The sequence below is a fragment of the Salarias fasciatus genome, chromosome 5 (assembly GCF_902148845.1).
Source record: "Salarias fasciatus chromosome 5, fSalaFa1.1, whole genome shotgun sequence".
In the NCBI taxonomy this organism is placed as follows: domain Eukaryota; kingdom Metazoa; phylum Chordata; class Actinopteri; order Blenniiformes; family Blenniidae; genus Salarias; species Salarias fasciatus.
In genome coordinates this window covers 5,031,296-5,052,129 of record NC_043749.1, presented here as the reverse complement: position 1 = coordinate 5,052,129, position 20,834 = coordinate 5,031,296, and the positions used below count along the sequence as shown (strand labels likewise).

Sequence of the window (20,834 nt, the reverse complement as noted above, 5' to 3'; positions counted from 1 at the left end):
CTAAGTCAAGCTGCACTCGCAGCCATGAAGACATCTCTCTCTCTCTTCTTTTTCTTTTCGTTTCACTGTATGAAAAGATTAATCACAGTGATCTCTGATCCACTTCCCTCTGAGGGGTTCTGCTCAGTGTAAAGTATCTTAAATACTTACTTTCTCTCTCTCTCTCTCTCTCTCTCTCTCTCTCTGGCATCTACTCTGTGTTCTTTCAGAATTAAGAAAGACAAGCAGAAAAGCTTAAAAGCTAAAAGCTTAAGTGAGCCAATTTAAAACACATAAAGAACAAGTCCAAGACAAAACATAAGCATCCACAGAAACCCACAGAAAGAATGCAGGGACGTCAAATTACATCCAAAATGTATATAATAACACACAAAAGTCCCAATATTGGAAGTGCTGGACAGGGATATTAGAGGGAAGCTCAAAACATCTATGCTGCGTTTGTCAAACTGTATTTATTCTTAAATAAATGGTAATACCAATGCAGATTATTGTGAAAGACACTGTTCAAATATGAATCTTATGTTACTAATGCTAAGGTTTATGTTCAATAGTTTTAATGGTTATTGTTAATAAAAAAAACTTCAGCGCAGTGTGACAGCATAAATAAATAGAAGGAGTCATATAGTTGAAATAAGGAAGATAACATGCCTTAAAATACATGCATTGATGATAATTTGAACCGTGACATCTGATATTCCAATTCTTATGAACAAAGAGGCAGACCTGCTGTTTGTGTGGTGATCAGTACTGGGAGACATATTTAGATCCTGTAATTTAAATAAAAACACCAAAACAGCAGGTGGAAATGCTCCATTACAGAGAATATTTAGTAATTTGTGCATAGAATCCTGTGCTGAAATAAAAATGGTATTAAATATCCCTTGGTAACGTTTTGAAAACGGCAACATACTTCAGAACCTCTGAAAAGTTGTAGTCTTATATTGTTTGGACAGACGAGGAAGTTGGATTGTTTTTACAGGAGACTCCTGGAGCGTCATGAATTCATTCATTCAGTCTGAAAGTCCTGGAGATGTGTTAGCATGAACCGAAGTGTTGGAGCTGAACTCTTCCTTCATGAATGTGTTTTGTAAACTTGGTCCAGAGCGTCTCTAAAAGCGCATTCAGAGCTGCGGTGACCTGTCATGTGAAGGAATTCCTCCCAGACAACAAAAGCTCGTGTTGTAGAAAAGTTTCTGCTGCTCTGCCTCCGTATGGTTCACTCCTTCCATTTGGAGAACTCTGGATGTTCAGAATCCGCAAAGAATGAGCCAGTAAGGCTTTACGTCTGAGACCAACAGGATACAATAACCTTAATCTTATTAACCAACTTCTATAGTAAATATATGCGGTGATCCTCCTTCGACTGGTTCACATTGTAATCCCATCAAAAGGCTGTCGACAAAGGAGGGAATGCGCTCCTCTTTCACCGGCAAGACGAGCTGCATTGTCCCAAACAGGCTCACTCATGTATTTCCACTCGAGAGAAGGCTGTGGGGATTTGGGATAACTTGTGTTGGAGATAAAGCGTCATAATGGCCATTGGATGGGACTGTTATCCACTCTGAGAGCTGGTCGGAGAAACCTGATGAGCTGCATGAGTGGTTTCACATTGTGCAGCAGATGGCAACACGTTAAGTTGTACTGTGAGTTTGAATTCCCATAATGACCGGGATTGGATTATCCTGCGTGCACTTGTTTGGTTTCTTTATGACGGTCTGAGACAAAAGTGCTTTCTATAATCACAACTTAAAATCATCAACTCTCTCTAAGTCCTGTTTAAAACCAGCGTAGGCCCTGGAACAACATGCAAACTCCACACATACAACCGAGGCTTTGATTCACCCATGCAGATTGTCCATTATTTTTATTATTAAGTGAATCGTATGCTTCCTGTTTTTACATCCTGGGAGTTGAACCCTTTCCCCCTGTTTTGATTTCACGGCAGTGAATCCAGTTAAAACCGCTGACATCAGGCAGCAGGCTCAGTCTGAACCTCTGGACAGTCCATGCAAATCGCCTGCTTATCGGTTTAAATGAACGCCGCGGAGCAAGTGCGTCCGCAGAAAGCTCCAGCAGGTGTTAACATTTCCACACGAGCATCTAAAGATAACACTCCGTCTGACCCCTCTTAATAATATAGCCTCCCGGTCGCAGAGGAATTTGGGCTCTATGAGCATCCAGAGAGACGTCCAGTCTCACAGTGAACTGCTTCCTCTGGGATCTCATTTACTCCACTTCTCCTGGGTTTCCAAAAACTCCTGGGAATATGTCAATCGCCGCTGCCGCTCCCGGCCGTCTCTGCTACGTTCACACCTGCTATAGCAACACTTAAATGAATGCAAAGACCGAACGGTGCTCTGTTTACTGGTTCAACCTGTCTGGAGCGCAAAGGATTTATCTCTGTTTGTTTTATTCCAAAAATTGGAAGTACAGATATAAAAACACCTGAAAATCTAATGGTCACAAGTCCAACCTTCCTCCAACCATCAAACTGTTCAGTTCAGTTGTTTCCTTTACAGTTGGCGACTTTGGTTTTTCAGATGTGGCGTCTAAATTGGTACAAAGTTTGAAATTCCTAAGAGTCAACAGGAAACAGCGACACATCTCTGAATCCAGCCTGGACTCATTGTTCTATCTCCTCCTCTCTCAGCCGCTGGCCTGCTTGTTTCCAAACCTCCTCATTACTGATTCCTCTCAGCCTCCAGATCCACAGGACGCTCCTCAGGCTGTTCCTGATGAACACCAGAAATCTCCGCTTCAGTCCCTCCAGGTTTCTCATTCAGCAGCGTCGCTTTAACTTTTGACCCAAAGATTTTCACCCCGGTCCGGGTTGCTAATGCCGTAGACCGCTATGATGGCTTCAGCGTCGCAGGATGCCTGCCTCGCTTCGCCTCTGCGTGCCTGGATGTCATCATTTCCTCTCATCTCGCTCACAATACACAGATCTGCGGATGAACACGGCTGTACCGGTGCAGTCACCTGCTGCTTCAGAGCTTTTACTTCTGCTGTAATTACACCTGTTAGATCCTTGAATTAAAGTTTGTCCCATAAACATTGATGAAGCATTTTATTCCCACCGTGCTGCCACTGAAGCCAGGAAGGCCAAAGCCATTCTTTCCGACATGCTGAGTTCCAGTTTCTGCCTTCTGGCTTTCAGCTCCGACCTCCCGGCGTGAAGGGCAAAAGGTTCCAGCACTTCTTCGTCCCTGAAGCCATTTCCCTTCAGAGTCCAGGAGCTCAGAGCAGGAGGAAACGCACCAAGCAGCAAACCTGAATGTTTAATGAAAACTACAGCTTTTAGCTTTATAACGAAAATAAATTAAAGCCAATAATCCAAAACTATTTCATTTCATACTTGCAGAAAAATACAGAGATGTGGCATGTGTCCTGGTGGCTAAGGCTGGTTAAAAACATCGAGAAATGTAAATAATTTCTCTAAAGCAGAAAATATAGCTTTACATCTAGAGAAACATGAGACATTAAGGCCTTCAGGACATCTGGAGTAAAACCTTCAGATTACAGATCAAATTCTGGTTCAAACTTTTGAAACATGGGTTTCTTGGTCGATCCCATCAAAGCAACAACAAAAGCTGCCACAGAGAGATCAACTTGAAATAATGGTACAAAAGCACTGGCTCATCAAAACTTCTTAAATAATATTTAGAATTAAAAAAAAAAAAACCTGCTGCGACAACATGTCTCCATTTGTTTCTTTCATAGCTGGTGTGCCAGTTACTGTTATCAACACTTTTCCATTACCTAGAGATGCAAAAATACCCCGAGGAGTTAAAATTAGAAACTTTGCAACAACAATCCCCTAAACGTAGTGTTCCCTGCTGAATCAAACACGTTTTTCCCTCCTAGAGGTGAGACATGGATGCCTAAATATTTTCAACACACCTACAGATCTGACTGCTGCAGCTTGAAATGTGACCTTAGGCAAAAACAAAATCTTTTGCTTTGCAAGGCTTTGTTATTTTGGCAGTAGAGTTCATGATAGTTCTTTAACTGGTGACAGTAAACTAAAACCTTGTCTACGCTTAAAAAGGGACACTTGAATAAAACATAATAATCAATGATACATCATTCTGCACACAGCTCTTCAGGACCTGATGTTGACTGCAGATTTACAATCATTCTTAAAGTGGCTTTTAAAGTTATTCACGTGAAATATGAGACGGAGGATGGGTTGTTAATGCTGAATGTTTTTTTTTGTAAATCAAATCAACAAAACCAGGAGGAGCAGGTTTCTTTTCTGTGAATCTCATGAGGTTTACTCTGTTCTCCTGGTCGATGCTCTCATGTGATCCTGAATCGACTCTACATGACTTCCTCCTGCAGCTACTAGAACTGATAATGAGAACACACACACACACACACACACACACACACATCCAGAAATCCGCCTCACACAGGCACTTGTTTGTACGCAAATATTTTCATCATGAAAAATCATTTCCGAGTCACTTCAAATATAGTAAAACCTCTTTATGTCCAACAGTATCAGACTCATAACTTTCAACCACAAAAAAAGACAATTAATCCAAACCTTGTCCCTGATCTAACAGATATTAGCAAATACATTAAGAACAGCAGACACAGCATCACACTGAGACCGAAGCTGAGATATCGGTGATGCTGCCATGAAAAGCTATCTTGCTATCAAACCAGCCTCAGAGCCAAGCTGTCAGACTGAATCTGTCAGAACATACATAATGCAGCCGCTATAGGAGACGTGTTCTTGACATTTCAGTGAACTGTGTTCCAGAAAGTTTCATTAAAATTGGATTTATGTCAACATTATTGCCATTTTTCATAGCAACTATGTGGTTTTGTAAAAATCGAGACATCGTTATCGTGTGTACTCTGCACCAAAACTTAAATTTAAAGGTTATTATGGCATTATTTTACCTGTTCAGTCCACTCAGCATGAAACTGGGCTGCATGTCCTGAGAAAGTATGAACACCTCAAAAATCACTCACTTCCAAAGTTTTTCGCCACAAACAGTTTATGTCACGGTGTCTCATCGCAAGGATGTGAAACGCAAGGAGACATTTTTGTTGTGTTTTGCAAAAACACAGTGTTTAAAAGAACAGCATGATGTTGGAATTCGGGGTTCAGGTTTTATGAAAAGGTTACGTACTTAAATGTTTGTTTAATTGATGTTGTTTGCATCAACACAGAAGGAAACATGGATGGTTTGATTTTACCGGTGCGTCTCACCTGATATCGGTCCGTGCTGTGTTCCCCCCTCAGCTGAAATGAGTTTAACACCCCTAAATTCTAAAGATCGCTGACATTAATTTCCTGACCAACCCTAAACCTGAATTTATCCAATCACCACAGCCTGATCGCGAAATATGTCTTCACCTCAAATTCGATTGATTTGGTTCGTGAGGGCCTCCATTTGTTGGCTTCAGAGTGAATTAAGTCCCTCTGGGTTGGTGTGCAAATAGGTTTAGGTTCCCACTACTATAGAAGAACATGAACACACACACACACACACACACACACACACACACACACACACACACGCTGCACATGCCTGAGTCAGTGCAGCGGCGGTGCCACTTCGGATCACAACAAAGCGCCATTGACGACCTGCAGTTTGCGAGCCCGTGGCGGCGCCTCGGCCTCCGGGCCAGGCAGCTTCCCGCCGAGGACAGTGAAGGCGTCACGCCGCACGGTGTGACCGAGCAGACGATCCCCGCTCGGCACGCAGAGCGGCCCGGTCCTCCCAACCCACCGAGCGGCTCACGCTTTACTGCCTGCTCACTGAACTGGATCACTTTGTTTCCACGGCCGTACGGAGAGAGAGAGGCGTGACAGGAAAGTGTGTACGAGGCCCATGTTGAACACACACACACACACACACGCACACACACGTTCCCCGGTTGGAGTGCATTTCAGTGCAGCATAAACTTTAACGCTTTCGAAAATAGCAGAGTATAAAATATTCACACACAGCTGCGTCAAAGTGGACATAAATGGGTTTGAGCTCCTTTGTGGTGCTGTTGTTAAACTGGGTCGTCTGTTATTAGACAAGAACATGAAACTGGAATTTTTCACTTGCCTCAAACTCTTGATGAGATGATCACTGTCAGTACAGCCTTCCCTTTTTATTCTCAGATATTCTTATTTAAACTTTCATACGGCTGCAGATTATACCACATGCTAAATGATTCTTGCTCCTCGTCATAAGGAATGGCGATCCAAATTAAATTAACAAGCACACATTCAGAAGGAGTCAGTGCTGCAGAGTCGATTCCCACTTCTGCAAAATGAAACATAAAAATAAATCTGTTGGTAAATATCTGAGATGCAGTTGATCAGTTTTCTGTGAATCCTTAACGTAGTTGAAAAAGGGGCATCCATATTCTGTAAAATCTGTAAAAAGTCTGCTGTTTACCCTTTATTATGTGTTTTATTATTTCAAATGGTAACTTTGACAGCATTTGCCTCATCTATTGGTTGATGTTTGGTCCATAATTTGATTACATTCCTTTTTGTTTTGCATTCAGGTGTTTTTATTGTGAGTGTGACGTTCTGAGTATAGATTCAGTAAAAAAAAGGCCGAGATCCAAATAAAATGTTTTTGGACATAATGTTTTCAACAATGTTTTTTTGACCTCCTGAAAATACGTTTTAGTTTTCTACATAGAAACCATGAACAGTGTTCCAGTTTCTAGCGCACAGATAAATGATCCAGTTGTAAAGTCAACACATCTGAAGGTCATCTTTTGTTGCGGCTCTGTTTTGAATTATTGTTCACTTCCTGACTTCCCCGCGGTCCGGCCTTCTCTCAGGCACGAGAAACTCTATCCTGCCTTCACATGATCGAGCTTCACACAGGAACAAGCAGGCAGTCCCGTCCCGGAGCTCCTGGCCCTCGCTCCGGGGCCGGGCCAGCTCTGGGGTCGTGGAGGAGGAAGGCGGAACCGCTCCAGCCTGACCTCAGCGTCTCCTGGACTTCAGCCAAACCGTCATTCAACAGGAGGGGACAGCAGGAGAAGCACAAAGCCTCCAGAGAAGCTGCACTGCCGGAGCTTCATGTTCGAGATGCTTGAAACGATGTAGGAGTCGATGCTGAGTTTGACTCCGGAGGGGAGAAGAAAAGCTCATCTTTATTTCAAGAAGACACAAAATCCACAAACAGAGAAAAAGCTGGAGCATAAGGAAACAGAGATCACAGGAGAGAGCGAAGAAACAGGAACACAGACGGACTGACAACCAGAACACACACAAGACGATTACATCTGAAACTCCAGAACAAAGTGGAGATTTGGAAAAACTCAGTCTTTGTGTTTGAATGTAGACAGACGGAGTTTAACGTCACAGTCTGCCACAGAACCGTGTGCGACCTGTGTTTAGTTTGTCTATTAACAGTCAGTATCTTCTTAGCTCTATGCTTCTCATTACTACTGGTTTGGCTCAGAGCAGCTCTACACCAGATTTTGATGATGCAGGTTTGTGTAAATGAAGCATTTTTTTGGAAACGTAGAGGGGGAGGCATCCGTTTTTGTAAATAACCAGCTATGTGAGAATCAATCATTTTTGCATTTTCATTTTCCAAATAACTTTGAGGTTTACACAGCAGCGCTCTGAACATTTGCACCATCTACATGGACTAAGCGCCTTCGAAACATTCAGAAAACATTTTGTTTTCAGTGGCTCCGAGCACCTCTGTTGTAAAAACGGAGTAAGGCTCTTGCAAAAAATAAATAAATAAAAAGCAGGAGAGAAAATGTGAACCATGACAGGACTTTTTGCTGAAAGCGTCGCCCAGTTCCCGTTAATCCACCAGCATGCCAGATCAAGCTTTTCTTATCCACTGTGATGCATTAAAGTACAGATTCTTTCCTTGCATTTCATTCAGAAGAGATATCTCTGTGGGTAAAAACCACAAAACGAAGCTCGTGTTTCCCATCGTCTGCCAAATCCGGACATCTAAAGCTTTTAGCTAGCACAGCGACGGCACTACAGACCATAAAACAACATTATTTTACTCAATGGATCGTTTGTTTTGGAGCTTGGCTCGCCTTGGGCTGCTCACATTACCAATGCATTTTTGTAATTAATTATAAATTGAACTGAATATGCATATTTGTTTTTGTGAAGTGGAGTTTTTTTTTTTTTTTTTAATTATTGTTTCATTATTAAAGCATTTGGGGCAGCTTCTTCTGCTAAACTACTGGTGGAAGTACAACCTTTTTCTAATTGCAATTTTAAATATAATTTGCATTTAAAAAACCTAATTTCAATTAAACCTCTTCATGCAGGAGAAGTTGGCATTAAAAAGTCTCCAGGATGTAAGAGAAAGCTCGTCCAGACTGTGTCTGTGGGCCCCGGCGTTACGTAACACCGATCAGAACTCCTCTTCAGAGACGACGCCGCATACTTTGGCTCCATAATCATCAACAACAGTCGGTGCCCCAGACAGTGAACCCGTGACAACAGCTTTTTCTCTGTAATCAGCGCTCGGCGCGGTCACAAAGCCCGGCTCTGTGCAGACGCAGGGCGGCTGGAGAGCCCGGCGCTGCTGCCGGCAGGCCAGAGCCGGGGTCGGGCTGCTCGGTCGGGCCGGGCGTTCGCTCATTTCTGTCAGTAACTCACCACGTGGATGCTGCTGGGATTCTCGGTGTTCACAGCGAGGTATCTGTGAGCCCGGATGTCGGAGCGTCCCGTGCACTGGTACAGCAGCGGAATGGATGGAAAATAATCAGCCATTAATCAGTCAATAGATGGAGACGTGTGCTGATCGGGACACGTGGCAGAGCTGACGAGAAGGTTTGGGATGAGCTGATATTGCAGAGTGAAAGTGTGTGTTCATACACACAGCGGTGGTAACTTCCTGGTTTCCAGACAGACAGGCGGACAGGATGTTCTGGACCTGATGATACTCATTTCTGATTTTCCGACAAGAAGACGTGTCAAAATTAACTTCTTAAGTGTGTTAAAAGAATGAGACCACGCTGTGATTTATCTGATGTTACAACCAAAACGTGCCAATGGCTGATTGAGAGGATAAGCTCGATAATACTGAACCATCTGCAGGACTCTGCTCATGAAAGCACCAGTGTTTCAAGAAGCAAAATGAAATCACACAAAATTCTAGGAGTTTATATTCTTAGTAATAGTAATAAATTCATCCTTCCTCCTTTGACCATGTGGATGTCTTTTCACCAGAAACATCAACAGCCTTAAATGCTTCTGTTTGGGCCTCACGTCACTCATGGCGTTCTCCTCAGTCAATAGTTAATAGTTCTGCTGTATTATTTCTTTATGTCACTATGATCAAGCTCATCAGTCATATCAGGCTACCCTGTGATACCCGGATGGTTCCAGCTGCCAATACTACATCATTTTTTTTCAAATCATGTCCATATCAAATAACTTCAGTCCATTTCCTGTACTTTGCCCACCAGGCTCTCACATGGCGTCACATTATCATGAAAATGTCTCAGATATGATGAATCCTACAGTTTGCGGCTCTCATAATGCACAGAGTAGATGTAGCTTTTCCGAGCTGCTTTCTGTGGAAGAAATCTTTTTTTCTTTATTTTCTTTGCAGTTTGACGGATTGAGTCCATTGTGCTGGAGTGAGTCGGAGAGGAACCACCTGCACACCGACTCCCGGGCCCACATGCTTCCTCCATTACGCTCTCAGGGAAATCTGCTTTCTGCTACCCCCAGCTGAATTCATGCCAGCTTACAAACCTTTATAACCAGAACAAATGTTTTCATTTGCTCCTCTGTCTGTCCGACTACGCTGCGCTCAGAGTTCACGCCCGGTTGTTTTCCCTCCACTTGAGAGGATCACCTTGAAGAGTATGATTTAAGACCACCCATTGGAAAAGACCATTACCGACCTACTGAAAATGTATGGAGCTTTTCTCTGTGTGTGTGTTTTGGACTCCGTCCAGAGTCCACTGGGTTCCCTGCTGACTCTGCGGGGACACTGCAAACATTTTGTGTTTGAAAATGGTCCGTCGCTGGGTGAGAGAGAGGAGCGTAGGACAGCTCTGACAGTGTAACATTTACAAACTCTTGAGAGAAAACAGAACCTTGTAATTACGAGACGGCTACTCATTTCAGTCTGCAAGCCGATACCGAAATGTGAACGGCGCGGCTTGAAATGTGAAGTCAGCAGAGCGCTTACGCCACCGTTTAACTGCACGGAGGCAGTTTGCAGAGGTCAAAATATTTTTTGAAATGTCACTCATCGTAATCCCGGCTTTCTGTGGGGGAAGTTTCCCACCAGATCCAAACAGAGCAGCCGTGGGGGGTGGAGTCACGCCTGATGTGGTGAGGAATTCACCAAGGTCGCTCGTACCCGCCCTGGACTCCCGTCCTTTGTCACGCCGAGCGGTCCGGCCGGGTCAAGCAAACAAAGGAGCACCTGGACACAATGGCAGCCTTGTCGGACAGCGTGACAGGTATTTCAAGGCTGACAGGATGAGGGCCGCTTTTCGAGGCTCTGTGAGAACTGCAGGTAGATTACAGTGGTCTCCACTGTCAGGCCAGCAGAATAGTATATATTTAACTTCCAATGCCGTCTGAAGCAGTGCAGGTCTCTGGCCTGGGCACCGAGCTGGGAAGCTTTCTTTGTGAGGCTGTTTTGTGTCCTGTTCTCGGCTGTTGACCAAAGGCGACGACAGATGTAGCCATGATATGAGCATCAATCTCTTAAAGGACACGATAACACATTTTAACTGTATAGTTTGTGCAAATAGATGAGAAATCCTGGCTCTGGCTCGCATAGAAGCATCATGAGGGTAAATCCACAGCTTGGAGAACATGTCTCTAAAAAAATGCAACATTAACGGCTGGTAGTTTTGTATCGAGCACTTTGACAAATATGAGAATATGAGAATCGTGATTGGGTTTCAATAGACATTTTACGCGAAGTTTTCCGCGTTTAATGAACCGAAACTGCATAACCCCAAGAAAACATCCCTTCATGTTTCCCTCGTAAGAACTCAGTTATTTCCAGCCGTCAGTGTCTCTCGGCCGTGATCATTAGTAGGAGAGAAAGCAGAGGAGGCAGAGAAGCAGCGCGAGAGACGGAGGTGGAGGAGCCATCTCGTGCGGCCTGGTCAAGCATCTTCTAGTAATCACGTCTGAAATTGGGAGGAAACACAAAGCGCTCGCTCCAGGCAAGGAGAGAGCGGAGGGCAGGCTCTGCAGCAAGAACTACCCGTCTGTGAATGCTGCGCCTTTAATCCCATTTTTTTAATAACTCTCCTCTCTTTTGGGGTCTTTTGTGACGGGTGACGACAGACACAGCTGAAGGATCTCCTGTAAATGACAGCTGTAGGCCTCGTTCCCTTCGTTTTCCTCATTACGCCGCAGAACATGTGAGTAGAGGGGATTTCACTGGTTATTTGTTGTTTTTTAATCCCAGAGTGTTTTTGTCTGAAGCAGATATTGTGTTGAGTTACTTTGAAGTATTCAGTTTAACGTGACCTGACTCAGTCATTCCCTGGTAATCATCCCGTATCATCATCATATCTCGCTCCGTTTCTCACTGCTCTTTCCTCAGATCGTCCAAGCTTTTTTTCCTACTTTTAAAATCCATTGCTGTAGGAAAATACTTTCTGTAGTGCTCTGATAGTCAGGCCAGCATGGCAACAGCTCACATTTAGCAGTAATAGAGTGTCTAATGTGGAAATATAATGTAAAATATATTGATTCAGATCGGTGGTTTGGATGAAAAGTCAATAATTCTATGTTAACACTTGTAGAATTGTGCAAACATTAGCATTTGTGGTCCCACTGCGATTTGTATTTTGATCTTGAACCAGCTTATTTTGGAAGTTGAGAAAATAACGATATGCTTTACTTTCAGAGCACCAAACAGCCAAACATGCTCAACGCAAAACCACACAGTTGTTTGAGAAAGCTAGCTAGGCTAAAGTTCAAGCTAATGCTATACGCTCGTTTCAAGTGAAAACACTTCATTTTTCATTTTGTTTCAGAAAAGTTTCGTGTTTACATGACGTCCAAAGTCCAATTATGTTCAGTTTATTAGCTTTACAATATTCTAGCTCCAAACATTGATCAGTAATGTTACAGTCTGCTGAAATAAACCAATGAGCACAGAGCTAAGTGATAATTCTCTGAGCGTTCATCACTAAAGCAACCATTTCCACATCAAGAGTCAATGTTTGAAAGTAAATCATGTGTTGCTTTTCCTCTCTCTAAATTGGAATATCTTCATAATGTGAAGTAACTCTATTGTTGCTGCAGCGCTAACTGCAGGCGCTCATCGAGGGAAACACAGAACTTGGTGGCTACATTCATCCTGTTATTTCCAGCATTGTTAAAAAAGAATGTAAATCTGAACATTTTAGGTGCTTCAAGTCTGTTTTGATTCAGCATCAGTAATGAGACAGAGCCTGCAGAAGAGTATCATTTAGATCTAATGTTGATTTTAGCCACAAGAGGGTCGATTCATGATGCAGATCTGCACGTTTTTAATTCCGCCGCATGCAGCGGCAGTGTTCATTAATATTCCATGCCTACATGATACAATATATGTATCATGGAGTAATAAAATCATGCTGCCCTTGGCAAAGATTATCGATTATCTTTTTCAATACACCAAATTCTAAGGGAAGCAGCCAAACTTCCCACATAAACAAAGGTACAAATTCCTGCTTATCTTTCACAGAATACAGTCAGTCTGCTCCCTCAGGCTTTGAAATACTGATAGAATATTAAAAAAAAAAACAGAGGATGATCCTGTCCAGGTTCCTGATGAGGGGAGATTTATAGGGCGACACCGAGCGCTCCTGACACACTGACCCTCATGTCAGACATCTGAGGACATCGCCAAAGCCGGTGTGTGTGACAGGGATTAAAACACTGGCTTGTTGACATTATTCTCAACCATGTGGTCGTGATTGATCAGGATCTTTGTTGTGGCAACAAAACGAGCCTGTCGTCCTCCTAGTTTACACTCTGAGGACTTATCTTTACCGGGCTGCAACCTCCAACCTACACGTTCTGAGTTAAATATATCGATGTGCTGCATTCTTGCCTCTTTGCTTCCCAGAGCCAAAAGAAGAAGAGGAGCGGTGCTGAGCTGGACGTCCCGTTCTGTCCTATATCAACATTTTGTGTCAGCCAAACATTCGCAGCATCCACATCCAGCTGATGTTTTATTGCTTGGGATCGCAGCCAGCTCCGAGAATGTGCTGACTCCAGTTTAGGCTCCTAAATATGCTGAATAATGTGCATAATTCATTCAGCTCCTGCCTCCGTCGCTCCCATCCAGATCCAGATCTCAAATCTTGAGTATTAGAAAAGTAACTATGCCAAGTGCCTCATTACTGCCCGGGTGGAGTAATGCCCCGCTGCCCCGCTGCCCCGCTGCCCTCCTGCCCATGTCCCCGGGTTGGATATGACAGCTCTCCGCAGCCCGGTCGCATAATCTGATGGCCTTTTTGTGCTGAGCCATTCATCCTTAATCTTCCAGGCCAACACGGAGCTTTGCAGCACTGCTTTAGTTAAAGGTCTAATACACGATTTTCTCGAAAAGACGAAGCCCCAAGTCTGTTACTCACTTTTTGAACAACGCGCATGCGCCAGACCATCCGCCCGGCTCTTCTGCTTCTCCCAGGAAACGCGGAAGTGTACGAGCGCGATCACCTCTTCTCCGGCGTGCACGGTTCTGTTTACAGTTTCTGCGATCCGCCTCGCTCATAAATAAAGCTTTTTTTCCGAAACAGTTACAGTTTCATTTTGTCAGACTCGTCATCGGTAAGTACTAGCTCAGAAGCTCACCGGCTACATAAACACTCTGACTGCGCATGCGCAAAAGGGAGAAGCTGATTGGGCGCAAGCACGTAGAACCGCCTTACGAAAGCAGCTCGTCAGAATGATTGACAAACAGACTCACCAATTATTTAGGTGATCCACCCGGAAATCAAAATCGTGTATTATACCTTTAAAAGAAGGATTTCTCCCTCTCTCTCGCCCTCTCTCTCTCTCTGGATAATATGATGAATGAAGCATTATGGGGCCACAGAGGTAAAGCAGATTAAAGTGACATCAGAAGCAGAAATGAAGATCCTCCTCGCGTTAAGTGGTGATCGCTGACACGACTGCCGCTTGTTAAACAATGCAGGGAAAACAGGTGGGATGAGATGGGGGGGATGGGGGGGGGGGCGGCTGAGCCCCGGTGTGCCGACGGGCTTCTAATGACTTATGAATGATGCAGATGTTTCCTCACAGATGTGCAAAAACAGCGCATCAATACGGTGTCACGGCAGAGATGGTGAAAGGTCACGAGTGGCCTGCAGGTTTTCACGTGCACCGCGGCACGCAGCGCCGGTTCTCCTTCCGCTCATGCAAACACACCAACACAGTGCACCCGGAGCTCTCTACACCCAGCTTTAGATAACTCATCTGGGGCCGCGTTTGCACGACAGCGTTTCAAGTAAAAGCGCATCGTTTTTGCGTGCACTGATCAGTAACCTCAAACAGTAACCAGCTCGCTCACTTCATGCACTGGAAGAAACTTTTATCCATTCGAAGGAAAAACTTCCGTCAAACAGTTATACGAAGTTCCCTCGTCGTCACTCGAGTCACAAAAATTCTGCAAAAATCATGAAAGATTGCAGCTGTGACGTGTCAGAGGGAACATTTCCAAACTGAAGGAAGCTCAGAGAGACGACAGGTGGTTTCCCGGGTGGACGAGACGAAAGGTCAGGTGTCTTCACATCATACAGACCTCAGTGTTTCTACATCTGTGACTGCAGCCGTTCAAACCAGCTCCGGCTTGGATTTTTTTCATCAATTTCAATCTCATCTTCACTCTCCGCTGGTTACTGTTTGCTCTTCCTGGCTTCATTTTTAAAGTCGCTCCTCTATTTATAGTGTGAGACGAGCTGTAGCGCAGCGCCGTCCACATCCAAACGTCTGCTGCTGCTCACCAGGCCTGAACTTCACACAACCGCTCCGTTAAATTCTCTCACCTGCTGTTTAATAACTTTTTATTTCACTTTTTTATTACCTCTTACCTGCACCTAAGAAGGAAAATAAAAAAATCCTGAATATTTATCCTTAGGTTTGGTATGCACACTGGTATAAACACTGGTTAAGATCAATGATAGCACAGATCTACATCTCAATATAAATATAGTGGAATTTGCAGGAAATTAGCAGATACTCTAAAAGAAGAAGGATGCATGTTATCTTTTTATGATCTTTTTATATCTGCCGCATTTAAGGTCTCATTCTGTCCAAAAACGGTACAGCTGTGTATTATCTGTACAGAGCCGGTGAACACTGACCAAAACACTTCACCCAACATGTTAACTCCTCCACAGACTCCTGAGTCCCGGTGGACCTTTCGGATATGTTACATTCCACGAGTCGATATCAGAAGCGATTAAACTCTCCAACAGTCTGAGCTGTCAGACACCACGGCTGCATTTTAACTGTCGGCCATTAAGTTCAATCTGTCATTACCTGTCAGCGGCGGCGAGCGCAGTGAATGGAGGCGCTGGATAATAATAGTTTATGATAAACAAAGCGTCCTCGTCCAGGTTCGTCTTCGAAGACGACGGTGATGTGAAAGTGCCGCTTTGCAAGGAGATCTAATTGACGAGTTCCTGAACTAGTCAAAATCAACTCTGGCGTTCGTTCCGGATCCTGTGCAGCTGAGTTTATTATGTAAATCCTCACATGTCGAGCAGAATCACATGTTTGACTCTGGATATGTTACATAAGAGACATCCGGAAGATTTAATGGTCTTCATAAAGGACCAAGATGGAGGGTGTGATGGTGTAGTGATTGTTGGCTTCATGCAGGACTTCCTGTTCACATATCAGCGCCAGAGATTTGCATTATGGGAGTGTTTAACAGAGTGAAAGACAGACAGAAGACGACAGTGAAGTATGGAAAGGCAGGGAGACGCTGACGTGCTCAGACTGATGGATGCGCTGCAGAGGGACCGCGGAGGTTCGGGGGCCCGTGGCGGTGCGTCTGACTCTGTCGATCTGATTTGGGTGACGCCGCGTGACAGGAAGCTGGCGGACTGACCCGCCCCGACTGGAGGTCACCAGAGAAGTTACTGGCAAGAAAACACACACACACACACACACACACACATACACACACTCGTCAAACAGACTGCTGTCATCAAACCTTCCTTCCCCTGATCGCCCGCTGCTGACGGAGGAATTCAGATCAGTGATGAAACAGAATGAAACGACATTTTGCTCACATGACTGTGTGTAAAATGTTCATTGATCGGTGATGACAATGAATCGCATCGACTGATATTAAACTCAATCGAAAAATTAAAAACGAGTGTTCTGTATTTGCACTTCCTGTGTGATAAAGCGAAGGTTATTTCATGTTCCTTTTACATGGTGCCACATTTGTTGGGAGCATGCATTTGTGGGATGAGCACAGGATGAGAAACCCGTGTGAAATCTTTTCAACCACTGGTAGATAGACACCAAGAAGATAAGATCTGCCAGACACAAATATTTGGTGTTGAGTTTCAGTTAAAATATTCAAATGTGATACAAACTCACTTTTTCTTTGAAGGTATTGACTTTGGCAGCATTGTGATTTTGTGTAACTCCCTAAAGTTCACGTAAAACAAGTAAAAAAAAAAAAAGACCCAAAAATGAGCTATTATGACTGATTTTTCTGTCAGTGACTACTATGTTAACTATCCTTCAGTTTCACATGAATAAGGAAAAGGGTATTTTTAAGTTCTTGTAAGCTGATGGTGGGCCTCTGGTTATTGTATTTTTCGTAGTGTAATGTAGTTTTAGGACTATTTAATGCTCTGCAGATGAATGCCAGTGTTCATAATTCCTGACATTCGCAATGTGTTGTAAAGACTTTTACATATTAATGATTATTGGTCTCACTGAGAAATCTTTAATCAGATGAAAAACCACATATATTAATGGTGCTGTTTCTGTTCAAGCAGGTTCGGGCTTAAAGTGCACTCAGTGTTTGCCGTTCCATACAGGTAAATGTTCTCTCCTCTCATAGGACCAAGACTGCGTCTGCTATTATTTTTAGGTAAGAGCTCCAGTGGGTGAGAGGCACACACACCTGATCCATTCAAACTGATCACCCAGCCCGGCTGGCTATCAGTCCGACTGAGGTTACATCGAGTTAAAGGAAACACCGGAAATCAAACCGACGCAGAAACAGGTTCTCAGTTTGATTCCTGAGTATGACATGAAGTGACAACTGAAATTCCACAGACATTAAAGCACCCGGTGCACACATATTTTCCAGTGTGTAATGAGAGATGGGAGTTTTCAGGTGAGCATGAAAAACACAAAGACAGCACCGCCCGTCCAACCTGAAATGCAGGAATCCTGATGGGCAGGATCACGGGGTTAAGCACCGACTGCAGAGACACATGGAAATGCATCCTTTTTCTATCAGTTCAAGTATTAGACTGTCATCATAAGATGGAGAATGTGTTAAAATGTATTAATATATGAGAGGAAATGCAGTTTATTACTCATACGGTGTGTGATGTTAACAGGATGTGCTTTAACTTTAACTGTCTGAACCAAGTGAAATAAACAAACTGACACCAGGCCCTGATTTAGAGACGCCAGAAGCTCATTTGACGTAAATGAGACGCCAACATAGACCCTTTTAGCCCCAAGATGCGCGCATGCGCTCATTATGGTGGTGCTGCCTTCACGTGCCGTTTGGAGAGTCCATGCAACAATTCCAACTCACTGACACTAACTGCGTGTGCATGGATACTTTTAGGCAGTAAACGTAAAAAAACAGAGCTCATGTTGCAGGGTAGTTTTTGAAGAATTAGTGAAGTGGTGCAGAGTCTTGCAAATGTGACGTCTTGAACTAGTTTGGTCTAGATTCTGCATATTATGCAACTGGACACTAGTGACTGAAGTAATGAATTGCAAATAATTCAGAAACGGAGAGAGAGAGAGAGAGAGAAATCTCACACACCCACATCCACACAGCAGCTAATTTAGGGTGACCAGTTTCAGATGCATGATTTCTAGACTGTGGGAGAAAACCAGAAAAGAACCCTAAAAACCAGGGAGAACATGCAAACTAGAAAGGGTTTGTTCACACCCACAGCTACAACACTGTGCTCACCCTCAAGTACATAAGCAATATTTTGGAGTACTAAAATGATAGATTTTAGAAAATAATGAACATTTATTTTACTCATATTTAAGTCTAAATTCATTCATGTGATGTACTTCAATACTTTCACAATGACTTTTAAATGAGTTCAATCACAATTTGAAATAAAACCGTAACCTTTTGATATTGGTATTTCTCATTAACAGAACATACTAACGCTTCTATCTACATCTTTTTCTGAAATAATTCCGCATTATGTCAGAAATGCCAGATGAATCCTACATTCAAAAGTAATTTTGGAGAAAACAGCACCTTTCCTTATATCTATTTTAACTGTCTTTGAGTACAGTATGCAACTCAAGTTATTTTGGGCAATTTGCAAAATCTACTGATTGCAAATAATAAATCCGTTATTTGTGCAAATCTTGCGCACTTTACCAAAATAAATGAGCATGCAATCAGATTGCTCAGGTTGAAACTTGTGCAATCTATCGATTTTGCGCATTCTGTAAATTTTACATGGAACGTCAATTTAAGTTGGTATGAAACATGAATAAGATTGGAAACATGTTTGTTTTGCAGAATTAAACGGTGATGGGTGTATATTTATATATTTTTTTTACTGATCAATATGTTGTTTGGTTTTCAAACTTCCAGCCTGCGGAGCGTTCCGACGGTCCGTGAACGCAGCACGGCCAGCAGCCTGGCGGAGTGTGCGCGCGGCGGAGACACGGACGGACGTACCTGGATAAAGGAGCCCGGGACGCCGCCGACCGCCGGGGAAAAGTCAGCGGTGTCACCCGGAGACAAGAGAACACGGTCACTTTTATCTGTGCGGCAGAAAGAAACGCCATTTGAATTGAGTTTTGAAGAAGAACCGGGAGGATTTGGCAGAGTTGGACGCGCGCGGCTCGTGAGTGGGACCGTGGCGGATGTAAGATGACATCGGTAAGGGAGGATTAATCAGCGGGGATGTTGAGAAAATGATGAGAACAATATCCACACTGTAAGGAGTCACTTCGGGACCGACAGGAATGGCTTGATTTGTTTGTTTTCATTTTTCTTCCATGCTCGGCGGGACCGTCCAGCCAGAGGCTCTCATGCTCCAGTGCAAGAGAGAGAAAGTTTGCTGCGCGTCGCTCGGATCCAAGTTGTGAGACGCACCGCTGCCCGTGACCCGGCTTCGAAACTGTTAAACGATGTCCAAACCCGCGCTGAAGAAGAACCACTGGACCTCCAGGGTGAGCGAGTGCTCCGTCGCCAAAGATGCCCGCGGTGACTTGAGCGTGCCACTGCGCGGCGGCGCGGAGAACGGAGAGTTCGCCTACATCGGGCCACTTTACGCGGATCCGCTGATTTACCAAAGTGGAACATTAAACGAAGGGGAGCTGCTGCTGGAGGTGGAGAACCTCTCCATCTCGGGATTACCCTTATACGACGTACAGACCGTGATCAAGAACTGCAGAGGACCCGTCAGGTTGAAAACTGTCAGGCAAGGTAAGAGCCGGCCGGACTCCCTCCAAACTTCTCCTGTTTGAGTTTGTGGGCTGCATAAAGTGAGATATTGGTTGAAGGAAATGTAATAAACTTTCCCTATTGGTACATACACATCGCATTTTCAAATCGGCTCACTTCAAATTGTAAAATATTGTTGCAAATGTATCTAAATACAAACTTTTAACCGTGCGTAACTGTGCAAGGTGAAGTATCTCTTCAGTGAACTGATTTGACTGTGTCAAGCGTGAGAGAAAATTCCAACTTTTTTCCTGAAACATGTTATTCCAGTCACCAATTTGGCTTATTTAAAGGATAAAAGTATCCTTACAACTTCATCCAAATACAAACCTTTACTCGTGCGTAATAGTGCTAAATGAAAAAAAAAAGGTTTTTATGGACGGAGTTGTGGATACGAAATGTGTCACGATTAAGCAGATTTGGGCAAATAGGTTATGTCAGGTGTGGGGGTAAAATATCCCGTTTTTGCTGAAACATGCATATCCACTCTAAAAGCCCGTTCAGATGTGTTTAAAGCTTTATTCAAGCACAGACTTAATTAAGCAATGGAGAAATGTAGAGGAATTGTTGACATCTTGAGGATTTTGTGACATTTTCCACCTGTTCAGTCGCCTTTCTGCCTACACATTTGTTGCCTCAGCTCCTCTCCAGTCTATGAAATGTTAAAAAAAATAGGCTTTCCGGATGCTTTGTGTACCTGTGCTGACTAGACACCTACTGACAGTACCTGAAATATGTCACCCTCTGAGGATCTACTCATCCCTCGACTTGCTCTGAATTCAGGTTATCCTAATTAAGCTGAACCTGGTCTCAATATGGAAGCCTGCAGGAATGTCAGGTGAAACTGATTAAGAGAGGAGATCAGTTTACTCATTCACAATAGAAACTATAAAACTGGTGGGCGGGTCTCCTCCGACGAGCAGCATTTCTCCAGCAGGAACATCAGACTGCGAGCGGAAAAGGCCGCCGTCCGGCTGGTCTGGCTCGTCCGTGGTCAGCTTGACTCATGCTCGGCCAGGCGGTTTGACGCTGACCTGCTCTGACAGGCTCTCAGCGTGGACACTGAGACTGCTGAGGCGATGCTCGCAGCCCGCTTAACTTTCTGTGGGGACTGGGAAAAGAGCAGCGACTCTTCAAGGGCAGCTTCACATATTCAGAACCTGCGATCGCCCGAAGCTTCGTCCAAAGCCGGGTCTTCAGAAA

At 43.9% G+C, this 20,834-nt stretch overlaps 1 protein-coding gene across 3 annotated transcripts in view; it reads left to right on the top strand.

Moving 5' to 3' along the window:
• Positions 1 to 18,827: 18,827 nt before the first annotated feature.
• The window catches only part of magi1b (membrane associated guanylate kinase, WW and PDZ domain containing 1b), a 138,618-nt gene continuing 136,611 nt past the window's right edge, over positions 18,828 to 20,834 (top strand). For 2 of the 3 annotated variants that reach the window (XM_030092787.1, XM_030092785.1), the window contains exon 1: positions 18,828 to 19,613. In XM_030092787.1, coding sequence (XP_029948647.1) covers positions 19,316 to 19,613 — 298 coding nt within the window. In that variant the 5' untranslated portion in view covers positions 18,828 to 19,315. The remainder of the gene's footprint in view (positions 19,614 to 20,834) is intronic. The other variant, XM_030092786.1, reaches the window with a different exon arrangement.